Source organism: Trachypithecus francoisi, unplaced genomic scaffold (genome assembly GCF_009764315.1).
Source record: "Trachypithecus francoisi isolate TF-2019V2 unplaced genomic scaffold, Tfra_2.0 Lachesis_group12, whole genome shotgun sequence".
Lineage (NCBI taxonomy): Eukaryota > Metazoa > Chordata > Mammalia > Primates > Cercopithecidae > Trachypithecus > Trachypithecus francoisi.
The window spans coordinates 87,821,653-87,841,956 of NW_022681457.1; the positions used below are offsets into that span (position 1 = coordinate 87,821,653).

A 20,304-nucleotide genomic window follows, 5' to 3' on the forward strand; every position below is an offset into this window, starting at 1 on the left:
TCCATGAGTCATTGTTGATTTCACCAAAGCTGCAGTTGTGATGGGGCTGGATGCTCCCCATGACGGTGGCAGTCACAGAGAGTCAAGCACAGCCCAAGTGTGTCCCCAGCCTCTCCCTCCCAGCACCAGATGGAGTGACTAAGTGGGGGGCCCAGGGGAGAAAACAGGCTGGGGGCCAGAGGGAGGGCAGCTTAGTGAGGGGAGAGTGTGGGAGACTACAGACAATAGATGAGGAGGAGCTCAGACAGTGACCTCAAGACTCAGTTTCTCCACTAGTGGGATAGGGCCAATCTAGACTGTGCAAGTATATATTTCAAAAAATCCAAACCGTGAGTCTCATGCAAATATAGAAGGAACATGTGTCAGAGATGGATTCAACTCACTAACAAGAGAACCAGTAGGATGGAAAAGCTGACTCAAGGAGCGTTTGAGGAATTGGGTATTTATAGGTGGGGTTAGGGGGAGCACAGACTAAGACTTCTAGGTTGGATAGAAAATGGATTAATGTCCTGTAAGGCAATAAAACCACAACCTTGGGGAGTATCTCCTCTATTTGACAAAATTATGCAAATTAACCCAGAGTCTAAGCTTTTAATGAGTAGCTGACAATAAGGTCAAACCCAGGTGCATTCTCCAGAAGAATGAAGTAGTCCTGGTAGGCCTGGTAAACCATGTTTCGTTGTCATGTTGGAAAAACACACTGCTCTCCTTCTGCCTGATTTCCAGGTTTGGGGTGGTTTTCAACAGGACAGAGCTCAGCTTTGTTCCTCACTCCCACCTGCAACCTCCTCTGCCACCATCTCTCCTAGCTTAGGGACACCTGGCTTCTCCCTCCACCTGTTTCCCCTCTCTGCCTCCTTCCTTCACCAGCCTACCCTGCCCCCAGAGCCAGAGCTACAGGGCGGGGCTAGAGCCAGCCTCATCTGCATTGAGACCCTATTCTCCTGGACCCTTGGCAGGGCCTGCCTGGCCCACAACAGACAGGCTGACCACTGCTCGGCTGCTCCTAGGAGGCAGGGGATGGGGAGATCCTGGCTGGGATCCGGGGAAAAGCAGGAGAGAAGAGGGCTGTACTTTTTGAGTTCTAGGCAGAAAAGACTATTTTTAAATATCCTCTTCTAGGGGATAAAATGCTCCCTTCAGCCTCCCTCTGTGTGACAAGATACCCAGAACTAGTAGGTCTCACCTTTTGAAAGGAAGCAGCATCCTTAAGCTTCCTCTGCATGTGAGGCTGGGTATTTTATGTGAACTATTTCACTGGGTTCTAGAAAGGGGAGTGAACCCCATTTGTGGATGAAGAAACAGGCTGAGATCCCCTGGTTATCATGGGGGGGTCAGTTGCCCAAGTTTTGAGTCAGACTCTGGGTGTAGTGATCCCTATGGGTACTCCTGTGACTACCCCGAGATCCCGCACCCCTCCTGCAGGGCTCTGCAGGGAGCTGTGACCTCAGGCCCTGAGGCGGCCCTGATTAGGGAGTGGGTAGGACGTGGGGCTGAGTTCTCAGTAGTGTGCATGCCTTGATTTACACAAACCTCTCTCTATCCAGGATCTCTATGCTTTAGACCTGGAGCCCTACCGCTACTCAGGCGTGAACCTGACGGGATTCCGGATTCTTAACGTGGACAACCCACATGTCTCGGCCATTGTGGAGAAGTGGTCCATGGAGCGGCTGCAGGCAGCTCCCCGGGCCGAGTCTGGCCTGCTGGATGGAGTGATGATGGTACGGTGGCTGGGCAGGGCGAATTCCAGGGGCTCCCCAACTGCCTGCCTTCTCTTCTTCTCTCCTTCCTCTTCTTTCTTTCTTCCCTCCACCACTTCTCTTCTTGAGACCTTCCATGTGTCAGCCAGACCCCAGGCTAGGGACTGGGGACACAAATGTGAAACAGACAGTCCCTCCCCAAGGGACCCCATCTGATGGGGATCCAGACATGTAAGCAAAAGGTCACAGAGAACAGGAATAAGGCCCAGAGATGCTGGTCAGAGAGGACCTCAGGCTGTGACACACAGGTGTGAAGGCCGAGGAGGCAGAAAGAAGAAGGTGTGGTCAGGGCCTAGGTGTCAGAGGTGGGGTGGAATGGGTGGGCAGGAGAAGGTCTGAGCTGCAGAACGTGGTGCTCAGGGTGTCTGCAGAGCAACAGAGTCAGCCAACCCTGGCCACTCCTCAGAGGCATGGACAGAGTTACCTCCAGGGCCTCCAGTCCTGTTCGCTCACCAGGACATCATGTCCCTGTGGCAGGGGAGGAGAAGGGAGACAGGACAGGGTGGGCTGAGGACTAAAGGACCTTGGGAGCCGCTCTCAGGCAGGCCCTTCCCTGCAGACTGATGCAGCCTTACTGTACGACGCTGTCCACATCGTGTCCGTGTGCTACCAGCGGGCTCCACAGATGACCGTGAACTCCCTACAGTGCCATCGGCACAAGGCCTGGCGCTTTGGCGGCCGCTTCATGAACTTCATCAAGGAGGTAAGTGCCCCGCAGCCCCCACCAGGGTTGTCCCCCCGGGGCTGTGGGCCCTGCAGAGCAGCAGAGTGATCTGGGAGTCAGGCAGGACTGATTCTCATTCATGTGACCTCAGGCAAGTTGCCTCATGTCTCTGAGCCTTAGTTTCCTGCGTGAAAATGGGCTCCATAGGACCAAGCTTATGGTATGATTGAGGGGCATACATTTTGGGCACGTGGTAAGTGCTCAGCAGGTGGTCAGCAGTGCCAGCAGGATACAGCATGGGCTCGAAAGTACAACAGATGTGGGTGTTTGCTTCCTGGCTGTATGACCTTGGGCAAGCTGGAGAGCCTTGCTGAGCCTCAGTCACCTCATCTGTGAAAGGGGTATATGAAGCATAACCTACCTCATGGGCATATCAGATGAAGTTAGACATTGCATGGAAAGTGCTTAGTGCAGGAGGAGGGTCAATACATAATAATCAGCCCCACAAACTCATCTTCACATCATGGGCCCACTGACCAGCTTCCCAGCCAGCACCCCCACTGGGACGCACCTCTCCTGGCACCAGCTCTCCTGTGGAAAACTCCATCAGTGGAGCTGATTCTAGAGAAACCAGAGAACATGGAACCTGTCCTGCTACCAAGACCATGGAACACACAGTGCCTACTTTTATTTCAAAGGCTTCTCCATCTGCCCCTGTCCTTGTAAGCTTTGGATGGCAGGGCTTATTGTCCCCATTTTGTGGATGGGGAACGTTAAGGCCAGAACTTGCATCCTGGCTCCATGACAACTAGCTGCGTGACTTTGGGTGAGATGATTAACTCTTTGATCTTCAGTATGGTGCAGTGAGTACCTGCCTCAAGGCGTTGTTGGGAAGGCAGTGAAAAACTATGTGCAAAGCACCTAACCCAGGACCTGGCCAGAGTCAAATCCCAGCAGATGACAGACAAAGAAAGTTCGGGAGGACGAGATCTAGGCAGAGTTATCCTGGGCCAGAGGGAGTGACCATGTCCAAGGCAACACCAAGGGCAGTGGGGGAAGCCCTCTAGAGGGACTCCGGATGGAAAGGATAGATGAGCTCTCTGTAACAATCACAGCGGGCCGGAAATGAAGCTGACTGCCTTCTTAGGAGCACACTCATTTATTCAATTGCACTTTGTCACTGGCAGCTGGGTTCCAGGCTCCCAGCTATGCCCTGGGGGCCCAACAGGGCTAAAACAGACTCGCCTGTGCACACGCAGAGCCTAGGGAGGGAGGCATTCATCAGGTCACAGCACTAATGGAGAGAATCCCATATGTAAAGGAAGGCAGCTCTACAAGCGCAAACAGCAGAGAAACTCCTTCACCATTGCTGCTTCCAGATGAGACCAAGTACAGCTCCTCTCACACAGTAGAACAATAAGTGTGGATAAGATACAGGCTTTAGGGCACCACACATGTGCCTTTGGATCTCATCTCTACCTCTTCCCAGCTGTGTGGCTTCAGACAAGTTACGGGACATCTCTGAGTCAGTTTCCACACATGGCAAACTCCACCTCACAGTTATTGTGAGAGATCAATTCAGTGCCTGGCTGTAGTTCCTTCACCCCTAGAAGGGACTCCAGTCCCAGATGTTTTGGTATAGGAGGGACTGGTGATCCCTTCTCATCCAGCTTTTCATCCCTCAAAACTGCACAGGACATCCCACTGTCCAATGCCCTGAGCAGGGCCCTGGCTCCCTGAGCAGGGCCCTGGCTGGGTGATCATCGGCTTGCTCTCAGGGAACTCTGAGATCTGACTTTCGGCCCCCTGCACCCCCTTCCTCAGCAGGCCTCCTGCTGAGCAGCCATGTGTGAGGCCACTGTGAGGGTCTCAGTGTCCCAGGCCACAGCTTGGTCCTATTGCTCCTCTGGCTCAAATGGGAAATTTGGAAGCCTTAGGAGCCAGACAAAAGTGACTTGGAAGCTTCAACACTTTTTAACTGCATGACCTCAGACAAGCTACTGAAGCTTTCCGTGCCTCAGTGTCCTCCTCCATCCAGTGGACATAACAATAGCACCTCATCATCAGATTGTTCTGAGGATTGGTGAGTTTTAGCACATGTGTCACACTAAGGACAGCGCCTGGCTCATAGCAGGTGCTGAACAGGTTGGCTGCCGTCACCGTTACTTCTGCTATCACTACTGTTATCACTGTGCCTTCCTGTTTGCTAATGGGGTTCCACTACCAGATCTCCAGGCCACATTGTTTCAGGGACAACTACCCTGTTCACACTTCACCTCTCAACCCTTGGAAATTTTGAGGCTCAGCTGTGAGTCCCTGAGGGGAGCAGATTCACCACTGCCCGTTCTCCTTCCCAGGCCCAATGAGTGACCCTCACTGCTCACATTCCCTTACAGAACTCTTTCAGAAACATTTATCCTATCTCCATTTTAGGTCCATGGACGTGGCCAAGGCCCAGAGTAGCCCCGTGGTGCCTCTGGTGCCACAGCTGGCCACAACCAAAGCTCGGATGCCTGCCCGAGCCCAGCACAGTCCTCCCTCAGACCATTTCCAACTTGCCCGTCTCCCCATCTGATTGCATGACAGTAAATCATTTTAAAGACTTGGCATTTCCGAGCAGAGCTGGAAAATACCAGGCCGGAGTTCAGAGCGTGTGAAGCATCTTTCATTTAGCAAGTCCTGAGCGGTGGCTAGAGGGGGCGGGCAGCGCAGGAAATGTCACGGGGAGGAGCTGTCTGCACTGCCTGGCCTGCCCTGCCCACCCGCCCACAGACAGGCCGTGCACCTGCTGGCATTTAATACCTCTGTAGCTGACAGGCAGGAAGGCTTTCCTCACAGTACAGGTTTGAAGGCACCTGCTGTGATTTCCCCTGGGTGCCAAGAGATAGCCTGAGGGCATGGGGCCCACAGAGGAGAGAAGACAGAGGGACTGGGGAGCCAGCCTGAGGGAAGCTGAGCTTCCCTGTGAAGTCATAAACAGTGGCTTTTACCTTCTCTGATGCATCTTTTAATCTCTGTTCCCGACCCCACGGTCCCCAGCTCCCTAGGCGCCATGTAAGCTTCCCTGACTCCACCTTGGGTGCCTCGACCCCAGTCCTTTCAGCGCCACTACTGCAGCGAATCTGTCTTGTCCCACCCAATACTTGAGACCTGCATCATTCAGTCCCTCTTTGAGCCTCAGTGTCCACATCTGGAACATGGGGGCAATGCTGATGCCCACCTGGCAGGGTCACAGTGAGAACTGAATGAGCTCATATGGGGAAGGATAATAACCCTCTGTGACCAGCTTTCTACTGGAGCCTTGGGCCAGGGCCCAAGTGACTGGTCCTCCCTTCCCAGCCAGAGGCCAGCCCTAATCTAAGGGAGCTGAACAGAGGGAAGCCATGAAGGAGAAATAATAACTTCTGTCACATCCTTGTGATCATGTATGCAGGCACTGTGCCCAGCACTCTATATGCCTTTTTATACCTGTGAAGTAGGTAATTTATCTCTTCCTGAAGCTCAGAGTGGTTGCTTTGTTTGTGCAGAGCCCACTTTCTAACCACTTTGGTTTTATAGCCTCCCTCTCCTCCAAAGCATGGCCCCACTGCCTGACTTTTTATGCACATTTACCCACCTACCCATTTACCTGTAAAAGTGTCTTAGAGCTGCCCATGTGCCTGGAGATGTCTAAGGATTTTCATTTGGGATTTGTCAATAAAACTCCAGAGAACTGTGGACCCATGACCTTGTGGGTTGAACTGTGAGTATATGCATGGGTGCTGGGGGCATTCCACAGGGAGAGGCTGTGGAGCCCGATTCAGAATCTGCAAGGGAGCAAGGCTCAGAGTGGTTAGCAACAAAGCAAGAACTGGGAGCCAGGCTCTCACTACTCAGACCTCCTTCCATTGCCCCGTGCCTCTTCTCTGGATATCCTCCCTCCCTCCCCCACCCTCTCTCTGGCCCAGGCTGGCTGTGTGAGCTCCCAGATTTTCTCCCCTCCTCTTGCTCCCAAGCCCACATTTGTTCCCAAGGATTCCAGGATGTGTGGGCCTTGTTCTTGCCCCTGACACAGAAGGCTCGGGTATTTAACTGTGCACCAGCTGCCATCCTAAGTTCTTGGAGGAAGGAAACAGGTCCAGACTGAAGTGTAGGGCCCTGGGATCCCAGGTTCTAGTTTGGCTTTGCCTCTTGTTCTACTCTGTGAGCTCGGACGACCCATGACCCCCTTGAGGTCTGCTTCGTCGTCTGTAAAGTGGGAATCATGATCCTTGCATGGCCACCTCCCACGGCTGCTGTGGAGGTTACAAGGCGTGAACAATGTGAAAGGACCTTGTAGACTCAATGATCTCGGCCCGCAGGAAAGATGTTATCTAGAATCAAGTTAGCAAGCTTTCTCTGTAAAGGGGCACATAGAAAATAGTTTAGGTTTTGCAGGCCACACAGTCTCTGCTGCAACTAGTCAACTCCACAGTTGCAGCACAAAAGCAGTATATAAACACGGGGGCATGGCTATGAGCTAATAAACCATTTACAGAATTAGCCAGGGGCCAGGTTGACCCTCCAGCCATAATATGCCAACCCCTGATGTAGAAGATGGAGCTTTTCTCACTTTAGGTCTGCCCCAACCTCTGGCTGCCTCTCTCTGTTAATGATGCTAATGACGATACAAAAATAACAAAAAAGCTACCATGTATTCAGGGTTCATCTTGTGCCAGGGACCATTCTCAGTATTTTATATGGCTTATCTCATTTCACTCTTACAGCATTTGGTAAGATGTACACAATGATTAGCTCCATTTTACAGATGAGGAAACTGGGCAGAGGAGTAATATGAAATACTCAAGGTCACATGGCTAATTGTGGTTGGACCCAGCATTCAGACCCCGGAGTTCTTAACCACAACACACATGGGGCTGGAGTTGGGAGGCGGGGGATGATTTCAGTCTCCCCTGCCTTTCAGGGGGCTACGCCAAACATCTGGTTCTACAGCCAAGGCCAGCTTGGCCCTTTGGCTTTTCTGCTTCTTGGCAGGCCTTGCCTGTCCCACCTCTGCCCGCCTGCCTCCCTGCCTGTCTCCCAGGATCTGACATGGGCTCCCCCTTCCCGTGACTTCAGGGCAGGGACTCATTTGAGCGCATCCAAGATCGATGTTGTACACGAGAAGGTGCAAATGTAAAGCTGGCTAAAGAGCATAATAGAATTTATGGAAATCGCTGGCTCGCACCGCAGCCCGAGCAATGATGGAGGTGATTATTAATTAATCATGGTCTTGGGGGAACAGTATCAGTGCAAGGAGTAATTAAAATGAAGCATTGTACAGTTGTACCGAATGATGATTTATGAGCCCGAGGAATTGCCGCTCTGCCCTCTCCCCTCCGCAGGCTCAATGGGAAGGATTAACTGGACGAATTGTTTTCAACAAAACTAGTGGCTTGCGGACGGATTTTGATCTGGACATCATCAGCCTGAAAGAGGATGGCCTGGAGAAGGTGCGTGGTCTCAGGAGAGGGAGGGCAGGTGGAGGAGCAAGGCAGACCTCAGGCAGCGGCTCAGAGGCAAGGGGCAAGACAGAGTCCAGCTGCCCCTCAGGAATTGACTCAGTCCAGTGTAGCCTGTAGCTCTTGGGGACCCATCAGAGAACAGGAAGGCCTGGTTGGACTGGAGGGTACAGAAGCCAGTGGCCTGGCTGCGGCAGACACCCACGTGTCACTCTGTAAGGGTCGCCGGAGATGCCTAACCTGGGAAGCATGACAAAGGCCCATGGGGTGGAGGGACTGTCTCTGAGCCCCTGCAGGGCTGTCATGGAGCAGAAGGACAGACATGTTCTTGCGTAAAAATTTAAGAAGACAAAAAGCATAAAACCTTTCTAACCAGAGAGTGTCTCCCCTGTGAGTAGTGAGCTCACTGTCACTGGAGACATTTAAGCAAAGATAGAGCAGTTGCGTGTCTGGGAGACTGAAGGTGAGTCTTACCCTTGGAAAGAAGTTGAAGCACGTGGATTCTGAGTTCCTTCGTTCTGGGATTCTAAGGCCTCTGCGATTCCAGAGAGTTTGGACCAGGAAAGCGGACCTGCCTGGGGCTGGAGCCTCCCATCTGGCTAACATAGAGATGTTTTAATAAGGCCAATCCCAGTCCCTGGGAACCTTCAGCATATTCTGTCAATGTCAGGCTGCTGGGCCAAGAAGGGAGATTTAATACGAGCCCTCAATTCACAGCATCCCCTGGAACCTGGAGTCCGGGGGCTCAGCCACACTCTGTCTCCAGCAAGTGGGTCCCTGGGAGCCACAAGGGAACCTCCACAACCCTGGAAGTTGTTGTCTATGAAATGTAGGGAGCAGAAGCCAGCAGAGTGGAGGGGCCACTTCAGATGCCTCTGGGCCTCAAGACTGATTTCTGTCCTCTCCACCCTGGCAGTGCCCAGGTTCAAGCCTTTTATGTGGATTATTTTAACATGTCGCTCTGGTTCTTGAGCCCTCCAGCCATCTGGAGTATACACACAGATGAGGCTTCCCCAAGCATAGCTCTGCCCTGCTCTAAAACTGCCCATGGCTCCCTAGTGCCAAGTCATTAAACTTCAGCTCTCCAAGAAATGCACCAACTGGCCTCTCTGGGCCTCGTTTCCACATCTCCCTGAAACATACCCCATGACTCCATCATGCTCCCTCCCTCCTGTACCTCCAGGCTATTGCCCACACAATTGTCCTGGTTGCAAGATGTGACCTCTGTCCCTCAGGCAAAGGCCTGGCTCTGCCTAGCTCAATGCTGTCCTCCTTGTACCTGTGGCCATAGTTATTCCAGTCTCTCCCGACTTTCCCAGCGACTCATGGGAGCCACTGTGCAGGGGAGGAGGTGGCTGGGGAAGCCTCCCTATTACTCTGTAATTATTTCACGCCATATATAGTATCAGTCCCTTAACAACAGGGGTTATGGCCTCCCCTTCTAAGATCGTCAGGGCCAGTTTGGTCAACCCTACACAAACTCTGTGAGTTCTCATCAAGAGATCTTCCAGCTTCTATTTAAGCTCGTGCAGTGATGGAGAGTACCCTTCCTCCTCTGGCAGTGCTAGAGTGAATGCAGTATTCACTCAAGTAGCTGTCCCACTTCTGCTCTCTCAGTTACCCATCTCTAGGGATAACCTAAAATTCTAGGGAGGGCAATTAGGTGGCATGTATTCCACTACTTCCCGCCTCGTGCCATAAAAGGCATCAATAATCCGTCATTCGAGTACTCTTTCCATCTGAGCCCACCTGCAATAATCTTGTCCAAACAGCCCTCCAGGCAGCTGGTTCAAATTGGCCATAGCTAATACTCAGGAAAAGCTCTATTATCCCTGGGCGGAGGTTAGCCTGCCAGAGGCACTCACCAGAAGCCCCGGGTCACAGCCACCCAGACTGTGAGCACAAAGCCTCCACAGGCTGGGTCCTCCTCAGTCCTAACTGGCCTCACATCCCCACAGCACCTGGAATCTAACAGGGCATGCAGTCGGAGCTCAGTAGATGCTTGCTGGAGTGAAGGTTTGTGCTCTTCACGTGGCCTCCGAACAGACATTTGCCGAGCACCTCCTGCACCCAGGTGCTCTGCTAGGCACGCTCAAGCTGAGTTTGGCTCTGAGCTCAGCCCACTTAAAAGAAGAGCCTCTTTAATGCCGTCTGCCTGTTTCCTCTCCTCATGGCCCTGGGTGGTCCACGTAGGCAGGGATCCTGCCCTGAGAGGATGCTGAGCTCCCACACACAGCCACTCTGCCTCTCATATTATCACTTCTGTTTGCTAAGCCGGGTCATAGCTGATCCAGCCAGCTCCAACCGGTGGCTTTGGGAGGATTAAGGCAGAATTACCCAAGCATAATTACATGTCTCTCTGCTATCTGCTCTGCACAGCTCTCTTAATGGGATGTTTGCATTCAGCCTCTCTGTTTAATTGATTAAGTGTCCTGAGTACCCCCCAACTGGGCCAAGGACAGAGTGGGCCTGCAGAAACCTTCCTTGAGTGAGAGGAGCTGAGATCAGGCAGAGCTGGCCAGAGCTGGGTCAAAAATGATCTTCAAGAGGCCCAGGGCTTTAGGATGATTTCTAAACTTGACCTTTCCTTCTCTACCTCTAGCCTCAGGCCTAATATCCACAAGGACGCGGTAGGGAGAGCGATTATACCACCTTGGCCCGGGTGTCTGCCAGTTTTAAACGTAAAACCACAAAGCAAACCGCCTCCAAACCCAGCAGCATTTCCCAGTGAGGTCCATTCCCTCCTTGTGCTGCCACCCCCAAACAGCCACAAAGACTGTCCCAAGGCAGGACCTGAAACTGACCATAGACCCCTGATTCCCTCGAGCCCCTGATTGGCTTCTGCTCAGCCCTGAGACCCTTGTGGCTGCCTTTGCATTTACTGTCTCTCTCTGCATTTTTCCCTTCAGCTGTGACGGGCTTGCCATCAAGGGAGGTGGCAGAATTCGGGGATTCAACACCTTGGGACCCTTGTCAGGAGAGGAGGGAGAGCAGCAGGGATGTTGTCCAGAACAGTTAACTGGAAACACAGTGGCAGTGGTGATGATGATGATGATCATGACAATGAGACTCATGATGAATGGGAATGAGATGAAGGTCTCATTGTTGATATGGAGGAAGGATGGGTAGACCAAGAACTCGACACCCTGTTTTCTGTCTGTCTGTCCATCCAGGTTGGAGTGTGGAGTCCTGCCGACGGGCTCAACATCACAGAGGTTGCCAAAGGCCGAGGTCCTAATGTCACCGACTCTCTGACAAACAGATCACTCATTGTCACCACAGTGCTGGTAAGAGCCTGCAGCCCCTGCAGGAAGGACTGTCCAACCTGGGGGTGGGGTGGCCATTTGGGCTGAAGAGTCCCCTCTATCCCCTCCACCCAGAAGATGGAGGCTGCAGGTAGGTGGAGACATTTAGAGTCAGCAGAAAGCTTTTAGAGAGCAGCTGGAATGCAGCAGTGCTGCTCACTGCCACGGGCGGAAGCTGCTGTGCTTTTGCATCTCACTCCCACTCACTCCCCAGTTCCTTGATGTCTGAGTAGGAACCACGCTGGATATTAAGTGGAATTAAGGAGGTTTGACTGCCCATTGCAACCTCAGTGAGGATCCGCCTCTCCCACCCCAGTTCCCAGGCAAAAACTTTTCCAACAAGTCACCCCAGCTGTGGTGGGTGCTGTGGCCACACCTCGAGAGCCCAGCAGGTGCTGGGAGCTTGTACACATGTCGCATTCTACGGTGGCCCTTCTGAGAGCTGTCAACCACCGCCACATCCCCTGACTGGAATCACACCCCATCTTCTCTCCATTCCCCAACTGAATAGCACTGCCTTCTCCTGACTCGTTTCAACCCAAGAAGCAACTCTGGGGGCCTCCTATGGGCTCTCTACACCTTTGAGCTCACACATGGGCAGGAGAACAGACCCAGGCTGCTGGCCTCCTTGTGCTGCCAGTGCTGTGCCCGCTCCATGTGTGCCTGTCCTTCCTGGAAGGCCTCAGGGGTATCCAGAGACTCAGGACAGATCCTCTCAGGGACACAGCCCTGCTTTTGGGGGCTCAAGTCGTGCCATCTTGGGGAGAGGCAGCCCAGCCTGGTGAATTATGACTGAAGATCCTTTGAGGACAATGCTGGCTCTAGTCAGCTCCTACTTATAATAAAGCAAATATGTTTACAAGAACCACATGCTGGGGTTAATCCTCTGCACAAAAGGGAGCTCAACCTGGCTTGGATATAGTGAAGCTGCCCTGGAGCAGAACCAGGGCCAGACTGGTCACCCTATACCTGGCCCCTTCCATGGTGCTCAGATGGGGCTTGTTCTCACCCACGTGCCCCCAGAGGCAGCTGAACCATGCCCTACTGGGTGGTCTTAGGTCCTCCTCCCTGGGATGATTCACTGTATGTGTGCTTGGTGGCTGGGTGGCAGATGTCATGGAACAGGAAGGGAAGTAACGGGGGAAAAGCCGTTCTTCCAGGTAGCCCAGGGAGCGGCAGATACCAGGCATCCTGTCGGCATCCAGAGATAAATGTGAGCCTGTGAGTCTCACCATCAGCCCTCGGGGTTAGGATGATTGAGAGGATCTGAGCTAAAGATGATAGAGATCTCACGGTAGCTCCAGAAAAGCTGCTGACAGAGCCTGAGGAGGTGGTCTCGGGGGACACCTGTCCCCCTCTTTGGGGCAAGACCCCTACTAGCATCTTCCCTAAAACCACACATCCTGCTGGCCTTTATTGATCAACTTTGTTTACTAAACAAATATAAAAATCAGTCTACTAAAACCAATAAGCAAAAATGTCTCAAGAGGAACAGGATTAAAAAAAAAAACTGTGATGTAAAAATGTAAAGGATGAAAATAAACAAATAACAAGAGCAAAGGGATTAGGATGAAGACTAATGTGCAATTAAAGGGATGTTGATGTAGATAAAAATAGAAAAGATAAAGGAGGGTTAAAAAGAGAACAAAATAAAAAGGCTAAAAGGAAAATAATAAAGAGAAAATGAAGATAAGGAATGAGATAAAAAGGAAAGATAGTAAGAAAGATGAAAAATTAAATAATTTACAGCTCTGACTAGACAAGGTAAAAAATGTAACACCCAAATGTCAAAAAGCGAAAGGATAAAAGTGTGACAAAGCTAAAATATAAAAGGATAAAAATAAAATAATAAAAAGGTGGTAAAAGATTAAAAGCAGAGCTGCATAAAATGTGAGATATAAATAAAACACTTTTCACAAGGCAAGATTAAAAAAAGGTAAAACTAGGATGATTTCGGAGATTAGGAAGAGAGATGATTAAATGAGCTAAGGTGATTCAGTCACAAAACAATACTCTGAACAGTAAGAGGCAAGCTAAAGATAATATACCAAAAGGATACAAAATATAAGCACCTTGAAAGACCATGGGGTTAAATTTTATTAAAATGGCAGGAGCCTGATTTCAAGGGCATAAAACCCTTCTGCAGAGACACAGGGGATTTTTGTTACATAAGCAGAGGCAGAATCCAGGAGACACCCCATGCTCTTGACCTGTGAGTACTTACAGCTTCTCTGTCAATACTTGCAGCTTCTTGCAAAGATCCCTGACCTGCTGTGCTCACTGAATCCCCAGAGGCTGCATTCCCAGTATCCTGCTGGTTCCTAGGAACCCCAGGGCTAGGAAAGGAGAGAACCTGTCTTGGCCTGTAGCCTGGTCACAGCTCCATCTGTCCCACAGCCTTTCAGCTGCAAGGCATCTGGGCAGACACAACCCCAGCAGCTCTTTGGGACATGCAGTGCCACCAGGACCTGAGGAAAGAACAGTTTGATGATCAAAAACATAGACCTTTGGGGAGGAGTCCTGGCTTTGATGTTGATTTGCCTTATGAACCTGAGAAATTGCTTACCTGCCCTGTGCCTCAGTTTCTCCACCTGAAAAAGGGAGGTGATAATAGTCGTACCTACTTCGTGGAGTTCAGAGGATGAATGATTAATAAAGTGGCACGGAGTGCTAAGTGACAGCTGCTATTGTTATTCATTATTATTGATTACAAATCCAGTCCCCAGTGAACTCAGCTTGAATATAGCATGCAGAGTGAGAGATCTTGAGAAAACCTCCACTTCTGTCCACAGGCAGAGCCCTGAACTTCACCAAAGACCCCTGCCCATGGCCACAGGGGTGATCTCTAACACAGGCTGTTCTGTTACAAACTTAATTTGCCTCTGAATGCTTTCCAGGTTCATGGCCATTCCCTGGCTCACCATAGTCCCTCACTCTGCCCCCAGCCCTCCCTATTTGTTTACACTGGGCTGCTTCTTATAGTTGTGCTTCTCAGCTGGCCCTTGGAGGCATTAGGGTTTGCAGCCTCATGGGTTCCTCATAGCTCTAGTCTCCTACTGAGATATAGAACTCCAGATCAACCACCACCTCACCTTCTACCTTGGCCATGGTCTCAGCTCCTGAAGCAGATATCCCGCCACCCATGGATGGGGCCACTGACCATCTTAACCCCATGATGTAGTATCAAATACTCACATGGCCTGGGGGCGACTGATGATTCAGCTCTCTCCATCCCCAGTGTCCAGAGATCATTGGAGGGTGAGGTGTGCTTCTCCCTATGGGGCAGTGAGAGAAGCCTACTCTTCCTGGAGGCAGGGGAATGGAGGGAATGACCTCTGGAGTATCCCTAATGGGGACAGAGGATGTGACACAGTCTTTACATGGTCCTCCAAGAAAATCTGTCTAGCCGGAAGTGTCCTCGGAGTCTCCTGGGAGAGAAGAGATGTTCGCTCCCATGCAAGGACTGGTCTAGGGCCCCCTGAAACTAGAGTTGCTGCAGATGCTCCAGAGAATATTCCCAAAAGGCTCAGCATGGTCTGCATGTCTTGGAGCCCTAGGGAATGCTCTCAGGCTTGGGCTCTCTGGGACAACTAAAAGGTGACAGGGAGTGGCCCAGCCTGGCCCAGCCCCAGTCCCTGTGGCTGAAAATCCAGCCCCATGCTTGGCAGCCTGAATGTAGGGCCAGCACCTCCTGCTGAGAGCACAGCCCCAGCCTGTCTGGGAGGATGTTGTCAGGGCAACAGCACTTTGAGTGACAGGCAGGTCCCAAGGTACCAGTACACAACATCAAACTGCTCTGCCTCTAGGGAACAGGGACTGGATCCAAGACCCCTGATGAGGGGGAGTTTCTCCTCCCCTTTCTTTTCCAGCAATCTGGTGTGGCAGAAAGCAGCAGCTCTGTGTGAGCTGCCCCCAAACCTACCTGCTATTCTCCCCTCTCTTGAACTCCCAGCATTAGGTGCTAAAGATACCTTACCCTGGATAGACAGATGGACAGAGCCCTGGCACTGCCCTTTCTGGCCCCTCAGAGCGACTGGCAGCGTTCCCCATTCCTGAGATCGAAACAGCAGCAGCAGGAGCCTGGATGCCTGCCCTCCCCCACCCTCTCGCCGCCCGGCCCCAGCCTCTGTTCTGGTTCCACTCTTCCACGAGCTCATGAAAAATTCATCTGCCCAAACCTCAGCTCACACACTGAGAAAACACACCCGGCCCACTCTTCGGGGCCCAGCTTTTGAAGGTTCAAGATTCGTTTGGCTGCCGATGTGAGCCACGGTGTGGGCATGCTTGCGGGTGTGTGGGTGGGTGTGGGACCAGCTACACACGGGTATCTAGATACTAACTGATGGGTGAATTTGTGCCGTGTGCACATCGTGACCCACATAGGCTCAACTGCCTGCCAGGAAAGCCCAACACTCGGCACCCAGCAGCAGGAGAGGGGAAAAAGCTGGGGCTGGAATGTGGGCTGGGAGAACTATCCCAGGCTGGGAACCATTCTAGGCCCCTCCTGCTGGGAGAACATGACTCCTGATACTATGTGCTGGTTCTAACAGGCTGAAGCCAAGACCTCAGGTCCAATGTCCTTGGCCTCTGTGTCTGAGAAGGGTTAGGCAGACAGGACATCTGAAAATGTGGTGCATTTGTGCCAAGGACATTGTGTATACTTATGCGTGCATGTGTGACTGTGGGCTGATATTACCTGTCAGAAGGGAGCTTCAGAACCCAGGTATCAGGTAGCTAACCCCTGGATCCTTCCTGAATTGGGGATAACCCCCAAGTCTCCCTCTTCCAACTCCATGGGCCTGTCACTGGGAGAGGCTTAGCGCTAGGCCTGGCTTGCACGCTGGGGTAAGTGATCAGAGAGAAACCGGACCAAGAGCCCTGGCAATGGTAAGTCAGAAACGGTTATTTTTCTGGACCCCTGTTTTCTGTGACTTGTTGAAGAGAAATATTACCCCTGTTCCTACGGCTGTTCTCCCAGAGCAATAGGAGAGCGTGAAGTTATGAAATTGAGGGCACCTTCACTGAGCAATCGATTAGCAGCCGAGAGAGCTTGTGAATTGGCTGTCTGGACATTTCCAGTAATAAATTGTGAAATAGTCCATGAATAAGTAGTTGGCGGAGTTCAGAATTACCCCCTAGGAAATGTTGCAGGTCTAGAGACACATTACTAAGGCGAGCACCATTTTAATGCTCTGGGCTTTGGCTGTTAAATATGTATGCCATCCGCAAAGCACTTCCTGAAATTAATGGCATTTTACAGCTGCTCTGAAGGCAGCGTATTTATATGGAGATGTATAGATTCTGGGGCTGTGGTGACTTCACAAATGAAGTGCTAATTTTAGAGGATCAGGCCAGGGAGGGGCGTGAAGACAGGGTCAGGAAGTGAGCTGTTTCAGGGACCTTTCCTGAAATGGTTTTCCACTATCAGCCATGAGTTTTAACCTTTGATGACACTGGGCGTGGCCTCTAGGCTGCAAAGGTCATTGCAGTAACCGGCCAAATAGCATACAAGAAAAAGATAAGGATGATGATGATTAATAATAATAATAATAATGGCAGCTAACAGTTGCCAGGCACTATTCTGAGTGCTTTTCATAGACTGAGTCATTTTATCCTCACAACAACCTTGTAAGGCAGGTTCTATTGTTTTCCCCATTTTACAGAAGGAGATGAATTTTGCCTAGGATTCTATGTGTGGTTGGTGGATCCTCTGGGAAAGATGGTACCTTCTCTCTAATTCTTTTCATCAGCTAAAGTCAGGGCCACCAGGTGCAGTGGTGCAACTTGTCCATTGCACAAGAGCATCAACCAAAAGACCCTGCTCGCCAGGCCCCATGCCAGGATGCAGGAGTTTTGCCCAGAGATGAATCTGCATGAAGGCAATGCGTGAACCAGCCAATGTCCTCCTTCCTCCAGCCTCAGCACTTTTCCCAGGCCCCACCTGGACTCTTCTCCAACCTTGTTGAGCTGCCTACTTGGTTGGAAGGCGAGTGAGAGAGGCACTGTGATTAAGCATGGCACCTAGCCGAGGGTCCAGCTTCCTACCCAGTTAGACTGGGAAGTGGTTTTCTCAGAATCCCTGGATAGTCGGGAATCACTTGGAGATTCAGAGACTGCCCCACCCCCACCAACTCTTTCCCTGAAGCATCCCAAAGGACTGTTGAAAAGTTCCAGTGGATCAAGCACGGATCAGGATGGGATCTAGAGAAGTAGCACTGCTGGGAGAGAGGGCCAAAGACTCAAGCCTGCCGCCACAGCGGGAGCCTGGCAGGAGGCTGCTGGTGAGCATCTGCTCCTAGGACCTCTGACGAGGGTCTTCACCGGGCCTTCCACTGCCCATCCCACCGAGGGGTTTATGAGGTCAAGGGAATGACCCTGCCAGTTGATAGAAGGGTGAGGCACCTCCATAGTTAAGCATGTGCCTTAATCTGGGCATGTGGACATGAGCTTACTGGTTTCCATGCATTTCTGTCAGCTAACTGTGGTCATACAGTCACTAAAGACTTGAGGCATTCCGTTACATGGGGTGCTGAGGCGGGTCTGGGGACGTTTGGCTGACAGAAAGAGGCCTAGGAGCTATAGGCAGGAACAGGACGGGGGCGAAGGAAGGAGGTTCAGGTGAGTCAGAAGAAGACTGGAGTTGTCCAGGAACAGGCTCTAGGATGGCAGCCCTTTACCTGATTTGGGGATCTGGAAAAGCAGATTAACTCCGGAAGATCTGACCCCAGGGAACAGACAGGAGAGCCAAGCCAAACAGTGGTGCAGGTGACTGAGAAGGATTGGAACTGGATCCCATCTCTGTAGTCCAGCTCCTGTGTGATTTTGGGCAACTTACTGAGCTTCTCTGAGCCTAATTTTCCTCATCTATCACATGGGAACAGTGTTACTATCTTGCAAGCTAGTGAGGCTTAAATCAAACAGTCTGTGACAAAGAGTTTAAATCAGTGCCTGGTGCAGAGTAGGAACTCAATTGTGTTGAATTTTCTGGGAATTCAGCGCATCCATCACGGACGCAGGATGGGGCTTTGTGAGTGAAGCCGGATAGACGGTGCTGGCAGAAGCGTGGACTTGCGTGTTGACCTGGATTCGGGGACCTTGCTGCATCAGAGCCCACGGTTGCTCACGCTGCGTGTCTCGACTGGATGAAGTGGATTGCCTCTCTCCACTGGCCCTTCTGCCTCTTCTCCCAGTTATTCTTTGCAGGGTTGCCAGGGGTTTGTTTCTAAATGAGAAATCAGACAAAGTCATGCTCTGGTCAAATCCTGTCCCAGGCTCCCCATCACCCAGAAAGGAAGAAGCCTGTGGTGGGTGGTGGGGGTGGATGATGGGGTGTCTGGCATGGGACAGGCATCTTTGATGCACAAGCATCTTCCTAGGGATCACCTGCTCCCAAGGGAGGGGCACCGTAGGTCTCAGGGCCTCAGACACAGAACTTGTACTCTGGAATCACACTAACCTGAATTCGGATCTTCTCTCCCTGACAGCTAGGGGGGCTTGCACAAGTCACATATCCTCATGAACTTCACTTTCTGTATCTATAAAATGGGATTATTCATACCCACCCCAGAGGGCTGACATTAAGGTGAAATGAGGCGATACCAGCTCCTGTCTGCTGAGTTCTGGGGCTCTGCTGGACTCTGTGCCCCCCATGGGCATAAACTCATTTGCTAATTGACCAGTGCCCGGCACAGCCACATACCAATGAGCTGTCCCTGTTACCAGTAATCATTCCCCTGGGATCCTAACATAGGGGCGTGAGGAGGTTCTTGGAAAGAGAGAACAGCATCCGGCAGCGTGTAAATCTAATCTTTTAAATTGGAGTTGGAAGAGAAGTTAGAGCAGACGGCTTTCTGAAGGGCTTTCTACAGCAGCGTCCTCAGACTTGAGTGGACGTCAGAATTCCCTGGAAGGATGGAAACACGGATCGCTGGGCTCTCCCCAGAGTTTCTAGTTCAGTTAGGTCTGGGGTGGGGCCTGAGAATGTGTGTTTCTAACGAGTTCCCGAGTGATGCTGATGCTGCGGGTACAGGGACCACACACTGAGAACCCTGGCCTCTATTACTAGTGCAGCAAACAGACCATGGGCTTTGGGATCAGTCTCCAGTTCAAAGCCCTGCTCCACCGCTCACCAGCTCTGTAACCACTGGGCAGTTAAATCAGGAAGTGCCTACTGAGCTCCCACCCCGTACCAGGTAGCCGTTTGTGAGGCCCCCAGCTGACTCTCAGGACGTGTGCTTTCCCGCTCTTGACTTCATGGGCCCTTTATCTAAGCCACTCTAAGTGGTTTATAAAAACATAAGCAGAGGTCCTAGCCCTGACTCTCCAGTGCAAGCCTGCCTCCGCCCTACCCGCTCAGTCTTTGTCACTCTCTGCCCATCTGTCTCTGCAGGAGGAGCCCTTTGTCATGTTTCGGAAGTCAGACAGGACGCTGTATGGGAACGACCGGTTCGAGGGCTACTGCATCGACCTGCTAAAGGAGCTAGCCCACATCCTTGGTTTCTCCTACGAGATCCGGCTTGTGGAGGATGGCAAGTACGGGGCGCAGGACGACAAGGGCCAGTGGAACGGCATGGTCAAGGAGCTCATCGACCACGTAAGCATGGATGGGAGCACGGGAGGGCGCAGGACCCCAGGGAGGCTCAGTCAAGCGCTGTCTGCACCACAGGGCTGGGCAGCCTGGCAGAGGAAGGCCCTGGGGACAGGAGTGATGGAGATGAATGCTATGACCTTGAGGACTGGGGAGCCTCAGCTGAAGAAGTGCACCCCAGCTCTTGTGGGCTGCCTGGCTCATGCTCCCAACGCCATTCGCCTCCATACACACAAAGATGCACTGGCACCCATCTGATTCAGAGCCAGCCCCACTGGCATCTTTGATGAACTAGCTCTGGAGGCCTGCAGCTTCTTGGTATCCTCTGCTCCTTTAAAAGCCACCAGAGGACGTCCCAGCTATGGGGCAAGGCACCCACACGAGACACTTCACCAAATTCTGGGATGCAGAGAGAAACCTGTCACTGCGTTGAGTAACTCTGGGTCTAGTGGGAGTCCAGGAAGCTGAGAGCTGGGAAGAAGGGATGAGCAGGGCCGGGCTGGAAGCA

General features: G+C 51.8%; 1 protein-coding gene across 1 annotated transcript in view; it reads left to right on the plus strand.

Annotated features, from left to right (window-relative positions):
- Positions 1 to 20,304, plus strand: part of GRIK3 (glutamate ionotropic receptor kainate type subunit 3) — a 238,139-nt gene that overhangs the window by 173,676 nt on the left and 44,159 nt on the right. The window contains exons 6-10 of the mRNA XM_033227086.1: positions 1,548 to 1,721; positions 2,320 to 2,463; positions 7,788 to 7,895; positions 11,078 to 11,191; positions 19,599 to 19,802. Of these exons, the coding sequence (XP_033082977.1) occupies positions 1,548 to 1,721; positions 2,320 to 2,463; positions 7,788 to 7,895; positions 11,078 to 11,191; positions 19,599 to 19,802 (744 nt within the window). The remainder of the gene's footprint in view (positions 1 to 1,547; positions 1,722 to 2,319; positions 2,464 to 7,787; positions 7,896 to 11,077; positions 11,192 to 19,598; positions 19,803 to 20,304) is intronic.